This window comes from Sitophilus oryzae, unplaced genomic scaffold (assembly GCF_002938485.1).
Source record: "Sitophilus oryzae breed Bouriz unplaced genomic scaffold, Soryzae_2.0 scaffold_1081_pilon_pilon, whole genome shotgun sequence".
Taxonomy (NCBI): Eukaryota; Metazoa; Arthropoda; class Insecta; order Coleoptera; family Curculionidae; genus Sitophilus; species Sitophilus oryzae.
Window position 1 is genome coordinate 1,148,400 of NW_022145706.1, and position 12,417 is coordinate 1,160,816.

A 12,417-nucleotide genomic window follows, 5' to 3' on the forward strand; every position below is an offset into this window, starting at 1 on the left:
AGTGAGGCACCCCTCGGTTTCGTGGCATATATGATAGGGAATTCATAACACACTAGTTTGTTATAACTCCAAAAACTCACGCGTGTGTTATTATTTATTTTATATGCATGTATAGGGGAAAGTGGGGTAAGTTGACGAAGCGGGTAAAATGACGAATGTCGATAAAATCATTATAACGTAATATATTTCCATTCGCATAGGAAGCGCCATCTCGTTAGTGTACCCTGAAGTAACTCAAATAGTTTGGAAAGGCTTGGACGGCGTGCTTTTCTGTTAGAACTGATTTGTGGATTTCACGTGTGTCGGTAAACATTTCGTACAGTGTTTTTAAGGTTTACAGTGTTCCAAATTAAGGTAAGACCGAAATAAAATATTACATATAAAAAACTAGGTATATATGCATGTTATGCTAAAAAAGTTTGCATAAACAAAGCTATTTATTAAATATTTTCTCATGGAACATTAAACATAACCTCTAGGGGCAAGATGGCCCGGGTAAGTTGACGAGTTCGTCATCTTACCCTACTGATCGTCATTTTACCCCATTATTTAATTTATTACAGCTCCGAATGGAGAAATAAGTATTTCGTAAAATGTTGTGCTCTTTTTAGATGCCTCGAATATACCAAAGAAAGACAAACAGACGTGCGTGGGATGAAAATGCTATGATTGCGGCTGTGCATGAAGTATTAGATGGAAAATCTTGCAATGGTGTGGCTTCTCTATACGACATCCCAGAACCGACTCTGCGCAGGTATGTGAAAAAAATGAAAAATGATCTGCAACTACCGATGCATGGAGGGAGATATTCTACTACGTTTAATTTAAACCAGAGCCAGGCACTAGTAAATTATATTACCTTGATCGACAAAAGAGGTTTTGGATTGACAGCCATACAACTAAGGAAGTTAGCCTATGACTTTGCTGAAGAACAAGGAATAACACATCGTTTTAACAAGGAACGGAAACTAGCAGGAAAGGATTGGTTATCTAATTTCATTAAAGATAATAAAATAAGTCTAAGAACTGCTGAGGCCACTTCAGTTGCGCGTTTAATGTCTTTTAACAAGCCCGCTGTCCAAAAGTTCTTTGACATTCTACGCGAAGTTCTGGAAAAATACAAATTTAGTCCCGACAGAATCTACAACGCCGACGAAAGTGGCCTGTCGTCTGTTCCGTGCAAACTACCAAAAGTTTTAAGTCCAGTCGGGACTAGAAGAGTAGCTAAAGCTGTTTCGGCCGAACGAGGCAAAAATACTACTGTTGTGTGCGCAGTTAATGCAGTTGGCAACTATGTCCCTCCTTATTTTATATTTGGTCGCATTCGTATGAAGGAAGAATTACTCTATGGTGCTCCAATAGGTTCGGATGGCACTGCACAAAAAAATGGATGGATGTGCACTGAAATTTTTGTTAAATACTTACACCATTTTTCCAAATATGCTCATTCATCGCCGGAAACCCCTGTTCTTCTTATGGTAGACAATCACTCTTCTCACATATCTTTACCTGCAATCAACTATTGTAGGCAAAAGGGGATAATCATGATTGGATTCCCACCACATACAACACACAGGTTACAACCGCTTGATGTATCATTTTTTGGCCCGCTGAAGTCGTTTTTTAGCCGAGAATGCGACAATCATCTCGTAAATCACCCTGGGCAGCTAATTGGGGACAAACATATTTGTCAGCTATTTGGAAAAGCATATAATAGGGCCGCAACGGTATCAAATGCTGTGAACGGCTTTAAAAAATGCGGTCTTCAACCTTTTGACCCTTTTGTATTTGGCGACGACGATTTTGTAATGGCTGAAACAACTGAAAGGGCACCGCATCAACCACCCGTTTATCAAAATTCCGATAATGAATCTGATGATGATATTCCTCTAATAAATTTTGTGAAACCCCAAAAGGATATTGAGAAAAAATCAACAATAAATATGACTTCAAATTCCCCAACAAGTGAAATAGTTTCAAGCACACCTCGTCATTTCGAAAAAGTAACGCAAGTAAAAAGAAATCTGTTTAGGGCGGAAAATAAAGAAAATGAGCCAATTCCTGGAACGAGTCAAACCGATAATAAACTGAATGAAGTGACACTTCAAAAAATTCGACCTTTTCCAAAAGCCGAAAGGGGGGGAAATTGTAAAAGGAAGAAGTTGACAGCTAGTGTAATAACCAGTACACCCATTAAAGAACAGTTGGAGGATAAGGAATATCAGATAAGACAAAGAGAAGAAAAGAAACGAAAAATTATAGAAAAAAAAAGTCAAAAAATCCCTAAGAAGCTAAAAGAATCAACAATTGCTTCCAAAAAAGAGAAAGTAATGCCACTGACCCCTCCCAAGAAAACTAAAGAATCTATTTTCTGCCCTGGTTGTGATGAATTATACCAGGATCCCCCAGTGGAGGACTGGATTAGTTGCAGCAATTGCCAGTATTGGTGGCACGAAGCTTGCAGCAACTACAATGGTGTAAGTGAGTTCGTTTGTGATTACTGCTAAATCCATTATGTTAGTCAACTTACCCCATTATGTTAGTCATCTTACCCTTTAGTGGGGGTAAGATGACAGATTTGCAGTATATTAAAAAACATGTTTTGTTCAGTTTAAAATAATTTGTTTATTTTTAAATATATGTGTTTTTTATAGTAAAATGTGTGTGTTAATCAAAATAGAATACAACACTCTCGTAACTTGAAAATTTAAATAAAAAAATCTATATTTTGCTTAACATCGCCAACTTACCCCACTTTCCCCTACATGGTGTCCCACTAAGAATAGCTCTCGGCTGTATCTCGGAAAGTATTAGCCGTAGCGGCTGCGGAAAAAATATTTATAACTAAAGGGGCTATGGGAAATTGTTGGAAATTATTTTCAAGTTTGTAGAACGACCGCTAGGGGGTGCAACTGCAACAAAAAATAAGAAAATGGAGTTTTTACACAATTTTGCCTAGATAAGGTGTACTATAAGTAACGGCTTTATAATCTTCAGAAAATTTTGAATATTTTTTGTTAGAGCTATTTTCCCCTTTCTACCAAAATAAAGTGGTGGGGGAAGGTTAGATCTGTTTTTATTTGAATATTAATAACTCTGGACTGGATGATCGGAATCCAACAGGCGAGGGCTCGTTTAAAAGAGCGTCTCTTACTCTATATTGCATCATATAAACAATAATAATAAGCTTTTGAACGTAGATGGTAGGGGGCGTTGTTGGACAATTTAACAAACATTGCGCGTTTTTTCAAAAAAATTAAATGCAATAGTATATGTAATTTTAGCTGATAGTAAAGAGTAATAAAAGCTTAAAAAGTCAGCGAAAACCGCATCTTGATATCTTCTTTCAAACCGAAGATATTAGCAAAATTATAATAAATACCAAAAAATAAGCCCTTAATTACCTTATTTTTACAACACGGTATCAGTAGCCCTCTTAATTATACCCATTCTAACCTAAAAATAAGATAGCAACATTTAGTTTATTTTAAAATCGACGATATACCAGAATATCATAATATCAGATGTATTAATATCTAATAATTAAGATAATAATAATAGTGAGCAAGAAACGATGATTCAGTGAAGTAATGGTAGGCTTTGGAAAAAAGCATAATAGCATAAACGTCAAATTGTTATTAGATCAACATTTTCATAGTCTTGGCAGCTACTTCAAATAATAAAGGCATTTTGAAAAAGCATTTAAAAGATAAAAAAAACGCTGTTAAGACTATCAAAATGTTGATCTAATAACAATTTGACGTTTATACTATTACGCGAAAAGCAACTTTTTTCCAAAGCCTACCATGATTTCACTGAATCGATTTCACTGAATCATCGTTTCTTGTTCACTATTATTAATATCTTAATTATTAGATATTAATACATCTGGTATTATGGTATTCTGGTATTTCGTCGATTTTAAAATAAATTAACTGTTTCTATCTTATTTTCTTGTTAGAATGGATAGAAAGGGCTACTGATACTGTATTGTAAAAATAAGGTAATTAAGGGCTTATTTTTTGGTATTTATTATAATTTTGCGAATATCTTCGGTATGAAAGAAGATATCAAGATGCGGTTTTCGCTGACTTTTTAAGCTTTTACTACTCTTTACTATCAGCTTAAATAACACATACTATCGTATTTAATTTTTTTGAAAAAACGCGCTATGTTTGTTAAATTGTAAGAAAGCGCCCCCTAGCGTCTACGTTCAAAAGCTTATTAGTATTTTTTATATGGTACAATATAGAGTAAGAAACGCTCTTTTAAACGAGCCCTCGTTTGTTGGATTCTGATCATCCAGAGTCCGGAGTTATTAACATTTAAACAAAGATAGATCTAACCTCCCCCACAACTTTATTTTAGCAGATAGGAAAAAATTGGTTCTAAAACAAAAAAAATCCAAAATTTACTGAAGATTATGAAGCTATTATTTATAGTACCCATTATCTAGGCGAAATTCTGTAAAAAATCTATTTTGTTATATTTCTATTTGAGTTGCGCCACCTAGCGACCGTTTTACAAACTTGAAAATGATTTCCAGCAATTTCTCATAGCCCCTTTAGTTATAAATATTTTTTTCCATAAGCCCTACGGTTAATACTTTCCGAGATACAGCCGAGAGCTATTCTTAGTGGGACACCCGGTACATGTGGGTAATGTCTGTATAAGTAGTGGCTGTTGGATAAAGGTATATTATGTGTAATACAAAGGTATATTAGGTATATTATGTATCATTATTACTACAGAATACATCACACACACACAGACCTTGATTAAGCCACTAGAGTTTATTTTATCCAAACCTCTATACTCTATATCGTCCCGCCAAATAGGTTACTACGAAGCCGGCGTTCGATTTACGCAGCCATTGTATTAGACAATGGCTCTATTTTAGGCTGGAATCAGGGCTCAAAGCACAGCCGATGGATATTTATTCGGCTCAAAATTGAATAGTTATCATATGAATCCAGGCCAGGCATCGGCACCGCCAAAAGGTAATCTGACACGTAGGGCAGATTTGCGCTATACTCGTCGTTATCGAACTTTGCCACTAAATATCGAGATGTGCTCTGATTGTACGTGAAATTTTGGGTATTCTTTTAGTTCATGAAATAATGATTTAAGCTAGAGGCTAGCCGATAAAATGCGTGGAATTGAAATACATAAGTCACTTTCTGTCGAACTTTCTGTGTTGCTTAAATATGACGAGTCTACAACTTTTTTAGTCTGCAAACGTTTTTGAATATAATTTGGTAGTTTTCTTTCATTTGTATTGAAGAAATCAACGACTTTTTGATTTATCCGTCTGGGAAATAGGAATGTTTATTTTGTCGGACAAAGTTACCATGGTTTTTCAAATGCTTTAATCCACAAATATTGAAAAAATCGGCTTATCAATCATCATCATCATCATCATTTTCAGCTTATTCAACCATTTTCAACTATGGTGTAGCCTCCCTCACATATTTATTTACTCTAATAACTGCTAATTTGCTAATATCATGGTCCCATCTCAGGTTCAGCCTTCTTCTAGGTCTCTTATTTCCTCTTGGGTACTATGCTGTAATTTTTGTGGTCCATCTGTTGTCCGTCCTTCTTGCCAAGTGTCATCGATGATATTTCCCATATAAATTTACACATGGTACAAAGAAAACAAGGTATGATTGATAGCGGCTCCAATTTCGTTAAGTTTGCGCATACCACCTGTGACGTCATACGCCATACAAAAAAATATTCGTATTGTCTAATTGCCACTAATAAAAAAAGACCTAAAATAGGGAAGAATTAGGACATAACCCCAAAAGTTATGTCAAATCATCGAACTTGACATTTGAAAAATTATTTTCACATTTATTATGTCATCTGTTTGACAATTTGAAATTGGCGCGCGGAGCTTGCCGACCAATGGTGCCGTTTATCACCTGTGACGTAGTGACCAACCTGCGCAATATCATACCTTGTATTCTTTGTATCATGTAAATTTACATATAAACTGATAACGATCTTCATTTCATAGCCCTCGCTGACGCCGTTTTTTTCGATCATACGGTATATTCCACAAGATTAATATTTGAACACACTTTTATATTATGTATAATAGATATTTAAGAACCAAACTTTTCACTTTATCTGCAGGAATATTATTATTGCAATATTTTTATTAAAAAATGTTTATACCCCTGTGGCGGGTTCATCCAGGGGGTGACAGTGAAATAGAAAAATTGGAAACAGTCATTAGTGTCATTCCTGTCATTCTCCTGACGACAAATATGGCCGCCTAGACAAGGACAGCAATGTTTCTGTCTAACTATTGCCTAACTTCACAGTTTAGAATTGACAGATTTCAGTTTCAGAGACAACTTCAGATTTGTTCTAGAACAAATTAGAAAATATTCGACGCCATGTTAATTTACTCCGTTTAGTTTCGTTTTGGAAGTTCAATTTAATATTTCGGCTGAAATTTATATATATAAAGGTAATAAAGAATATAAAATATATATTACATGAAGAATCCTGGAGAAAATGACGTTTTTGCAGTAGTAGGTATGTCCTATGTATATGAAAAATAGGTAGTAAATAAACACTATTTTTACATTTTTAGATGCACGAAAATGGTGTTATAATCTCTTTGATCGGCGGTTTTTTTGTAAATGGAAACAATTTACAGCAAGGTAAGATCATTTTTAACTATAGCCAACATTAGTTATCTGCAGTATGTGCGATTTATTGTCAGTAATGCAATAAATCGGACTGATAATCTGATTATGTCAGAGGATTAGGTTATCCGACTAAAAGTCTCTTTTTGCTTCTTTTTGATTTATAAGCCAGGTCTCTTTGGGAATAATGGATGCTTTTTTTAATCAGTATATTTATATTTTATACCTATTGATATTTTTACATTGTTAATTTTAGTATAAAAAAAATTGTTTTTCTGTTTGCAAGTTTTTGTATAAGGCTCCCGTTTTCAAGTTCCTGCCCCAGTTTTCTGTCCCTGATGGCTGTGAATACGTGTATTTATTTACATATTACTGTAAGTCATGCTTATACCTTACTAATTTACGTTAAAATTGCATATAATTAAGTAATTTCTGTAGAAATCATTCAATTCTTTATTTTTTATATTTATTTAGTCACGTTGTCTCATATTTCAAATAAATATGTTTGAGTAAATTTTGTTTTGTTTTATTTATGATATGAAAGAGTACAAAATACATTTAAACTAAAAGAGGACCCGCCATTGAATAACCGGAAACGGAAATAAAAATGAAGCCATCATGTCAACCTGTCAATTGGAAAATTAGTTCTCCAGACGACAACGAAGGCTTTCGGTGGTGTATCGTGTTTCCATGATTTAACACAGAGTTGACACTTCTTTCTAGTTAATTATTTTATGGGTTCATCTGTGCAAAAAAAGCCCTATAGGTATTTCGCTACTTACACTGTAAGAAAATCTACAAAATAAAATAGTTATTTTTTGTAAACTTTGCTGCGTTAATCCAACGGATACCAACTTGCCAGAAGTCTAACTAATAAACAAATTTGCCTAACGGACACAAAACTGCAGTTAAGCATTTTTTTGTCTGATGTTATACTCTCCAAAAAAATCCTTTATGGGTATTTCGCCACTGCACTGCAAGAAAATCTACAAAATAAAATTGATATTTTTTGTAAACACTTCTGCGTTAAACCTAAACGGACATTGCTTGTCAGAAGTTATGTTTACAGTTATACAAATTTGCCTAACAAAGAAAAAAAATGTTTAACGTTTCAGAAAGTTTATCTCTTTCCGTCGTCGGACGCAAAAAAATACAAAGAATAAGAAAAAAACTATTTAAAAAAAATTTCAATTCAACTATTCGAGAACATTTTACTTTTTTAAAACAGATACGTCTACAAGTTTTTTTCATACCCATAAAGGATTTTTTTGGAGAGATGAATAGGTATAGACATTTTTTAATGTTATACTGTGACCCGCAAAATATATTTATAGTTTGTTCAGATGAACGAATCAATATATTGAACCTAAACCGGATTGCAGAAAAGATAAAATCTCATTTAAAAAAAATGATGTTAAACGATAACGCGTCTAACAGTCTCTTTTTCTCTAACGCATTTACGCTATAATAGGCCCGAGATGGGTACAGAATAAATTTAACGTTATCCTTCACGCTGTACGCGCCCCCTATATACCTTATATCCCTGCCTTCGTCACAATAGACCGGAGACCAAACATCCTGCCAGCGGGAGAATAAAAGGGAAAGCCGCAGGCCGTAACGTCTCATCCCTTCATCGAAGGGCAACGGTCCTACAGGAGGGGTGGGTACGCCAGGGATGGTATTGCTTGTCGTTGCCTTAGGGCAATAATGGGGAGGTTGTTTTATCGGTTTGAAATTGGAATAAGTCGGTTGCTTAGGGAAAAATAAGGAAACATAGAGGAGTATTAAAATGTCTATTGATATAACTGTCACATTTCTCTATAATAAGTCTAAATATTTCCAGGGCTTCTGTGTCGATGTGGTTATTTGTTGTATAGTATTTAAATTAGTGTTAATGTTTGCAGTAATTGGTATTCTTTTTTATAAACAATATAAACAAAGGGAAATTAATATAACCATACGCTGGAGTTTAGAATATCGTATAGGCCGGTGCTGCCACCATCGGAGAATATCGCAAACAACTAGTATAGGAAGGGTCGGCATTTCTGGTCTTGGGTGCCGGTTTTCATGTGTACGAAGAGTACGGTCAACACGCTTAGTAAAATAAGATGTACTGAATAAAGACAGAAGGCGAGTATTTTCCCAAGCACATGGAATCTACCGTCAGATTAAGTGGTTATGTAATAAATACTTCGTATTTTTGCTCAGTCCGACTTACTAGATTGCCATAACGACTCACTCCTGTAAAATGCCGACCTAAAAGTTTGCTTGCCAGCGGGGTATACAAATACACGAGGTTAAATAGCGACTATACGAAAAATGTATTATATAATTATTCTAAAAGTGTTAAGCCCCATACTCACACTTCGCTCCTTCGTCCCTTCCTCGCGTTACTTCGTCACTTTACTTCGTTCCTTCGTCCCCTCGCTTCCTTCCTTCGTCCATTCGATGCTTGGAAATTAGTCGATTATGCAACAACACACCACAAAATATTTTTAAAATAGCAGCTACATGTTTATTACGAAATATCTAGTAACCTCTAAAATTTTTAAAAAAATCCGAAAGGCGCATAATTTTTATTTTATAAAACTGCAATTCTTTGTCGTGTCAAAAATAAAAATTTAATTTTAATAATATATATTTTTTTAATAAATCCGAATATTTCAGTATCATGTACAAGGTATATCAGTATGAATGTACAAGGCGAGTCAACAATAGAGTAAAGTTTATTATGTAATTTATATCAAGACTATGAAATATGACATACTAATTAAACGTTGATGTCAATCCCCATTTCTTCAGGTATTTTTGTAAAGGCATCATGCACACTATTTCTATTTTTTAATAATTACTATCGTCTAGTAAAAAATTGGCGCCGGGCACGTATAACCGCCCTATACTAAAATATGTTAATAAAAAGTTGGTGGGCAATTCTTTTAGTTTCAAAGTAAAGGAATTTTTCCAATCTTGGTCAGCGGTTATTTCCCCTATCCGCCACCTGGGGTCGCGTTTGATGGGAGTTTGGAGTTCTCCACACGGATTTTCTCATCAAACCAAACCAAACATGGAATATCTCAAAAACTGCGATTTTGACTGATTTTGATGTTATTACAAATTTTGTTGCAAATATTATTCCTAATCTTAAATTGAAAACCGCGTTTTGCTAGCTACTGTAACTTTGGAGTTACGATTTTTTAAAATTTATAACCCCTTCCTATACTCCCTCCCATACCTCCTCCCATACCTCCTCCCATACCCCTCCCATACCCCCTCCCATACCCCTTCCATACCCCCTATCATACCCCCTCCCATACCCCTCCCATACCCCCCTCCCATACACCCTCCCATACCACTCCCATACCCCCTTACTAACCCCCACCCCACCAAAAACTAATAGCTAGCTTCTCGGGTGTCACAGTATTTTTGTGCCAAATTTGATTAAAATCGGTTTAGCGGTTTTTGAGTTATCGTGTTACACTGACAGACAGGCAGACAGACGCCATGAGAAAATACTTTGTATTTAGGTCATTTATGACCCAAATAACTAATTTTGAGTGAAATTAAAAAAAAAACTTTTTTTTTGCCGATCTTAATAGTAACCCAGGCTAAAAATAGTAACCCATCAGCTTTTCACGTAACATCAAATTAATGTCTGTGTATAAATAGTAACTAGAACATAATTCCAGAGTTTTATTAATTATTCACTAGCTTATAATAACTCACACGTACACGCTCTGTTAATAGAGATATTTTTAGAAATACAGAGTATAAATCAAAATTATAAATACACGGCCGAACAATAACACAGTCGATATTCGATTCTGTCAATATTTTCATACAATGAATGTTTAATAACTGTTTTAAAATATTTAAAAGAGATTGACGTGGAAATATCCGATAGAAAATTTTAAATATTTATAATTTTTTACTGTTTAATGCTCTTTTCGCAGATTAAAAGATTAATAATAAATAACTTAGAGTAGAACAAGCCAGTAGAAGTGCTTTAGATTTGAGGTAAAAACGGAATAAAACTGGATTATGAATGCAGAAAATTTGGAGTAAAGTAGACTAAATACAGGGTGTTTCACAAAAATATGTGTCATCTTTCGTGGCGAGATTCCTCACGTAAAAATAAGATTTATTTATTATATCAACATAAGTTCGATACTTTTTTTTTGTTTCATAGCTACAGAAGGCCTTAATTTTTTCTCGATTTATTATAACTTTCTTTCGAGTGTTTTTAGCGATTCGAATGAAATTTTGAAGGTACTAATTTTAAGACTTGCAAGAGTCGGGCAGCGAGACCAAGACCAAAACCAAGACTGGACCCTGAAAGACCAAGACTGAGACAGGGGTGGATGGGGAAGTGGAAACCGGCCCGGGAAAAGCAGGCAACCGGCCCAAATCCACAAAAACAAAATGACCTAATGACCAAAAACAAAATTACATAACGAAGTAACATTTTTTATTTATTAATATTATAAGTAAGGGTGTTTTTCGCTCGTGCGAAAAAGCTCTTTTGCCTACGGTTAAAAAAAAAAATAAATTGTCAAAATTTTCGTAAAGACCAATATTGGGTCGATCATTTGAATTTTTACTACAAAATGGCTCAGTTTTACAGGGTTCTACGGCTATTTTCATTATCGATAACGGTAATTTGATCTTGAATAGGCTACGATTTTGAGAAACTTTAAGACTTCCTGATTCATTCAGTTTAGCTTTTCGGGTATATCCTTTCTTACACATTGTAGAAAGAAATTCTCTCTTTCTGCTACAGCAGCCTCATCATGTACACGCGCCTGTTTTTAACTAAATGAACCGCGGTCGCCATTAAAACTGAAGCATTTTTAAGATTATTATGTAGTTCTTATCACGAAAATTTTCCTCTATACTTTTCTACATTTGGCATCTTGTATGATAATGCCATGGCTCAAACGAAAAAAGCCTAGGCAATACCTAGGCAGTGGATATAAATGTGTTCTGATGTAATGCTATGTTACAGTCCATAATAAGAATATTTGGATTTTCGAGACATTAATATTTTATTATATAACCTAGTTTAAACCTTGCCTGCTCACCAAGGGATAGAAGGCAATGAAAAAGCAAATGATCTAGCTAGAAAAGGAGCGAACACTCCACTAACTGGACCAGAACCGTTCTGTTTTCCAAACGGGAACCAACTGAAAGCGGAACTGAAGAATCTGGAAGACTCCATCCGTAACTTGGAATGGGTGTCCTCCAACGGTCTAAGACACTCGAAAAACTTCCTCAGAACTTACGACCGAGAAAAATCAAAGGTTTTCCTTGATTTAAGTAAAAACAATCTTCGGATTGTCACGGGGTTTCTAACAGGACACTGTCTCCTCAACGAACACCTCAGTAGGCTGAAACTGAGAAACAACGGCGAATGCAGATTTTGTGGGGAAAATGGGGAAACACCAGAACACCTTATCACTGAGTGCGCCAAGACGACGACCATTCATGCCATGAACCTTGGTACGTCTGATGTCGAGGATGGAGAGCTGGCCTCTGTGGAGCCGTCTCAGATACTGGCTTTTCTTAAAGCCCTGAGACTGTATGATGAGTTATAACTCGTTATAACTCAAGAAAGGGGAACACACAATAGATCTATAAGGTCGCGGTGATTAACTCCCCTCCTAAACATTCTACATTCTAGTTTAAACCTTATTTAACTTATTCTTCTCTGCTTTCTCAGTAATTTTTAGCAAATTCATTTTAGCAACATTTCAAACAA

General features: G+C 35.1%; 1 protein-coding gene across 1 annotated transcript; it reads left to right on the top strand.

Annotated features, from left to right (window-relative positions):
• Window positions 1-321: 321 nt before the first annotated feature.
• LOC115880553 lies at window positions 322-2,759 on the top strand. Its single transcript, XM_030897787.1, has 2 exons — window positions 322-354; window positions 612-2,759. The coding sequence occupies exon 2, from the start codon at window positions 612-614 to the stop codon at window positions 2,505-2,507; it is 1,896 nt and encodes a 631-aa protein (XP_030753647.1). The 5' UTR covers window positions 322-354; the 3' UTR covers window positions 2,508-2,759.
• The last annotated feature ends 9,658 nt before the right edge of the window (window positions 2,760-12,417 follow it).

Coding starts and splice junctions, on each gene's coding strand:
- LOC115880553 (XM_030897787.1), top strand. CDS start 612: ATGCCTCGAATATACCAAAGAAAGACAAACAGACGTGCGTGGGATGAA.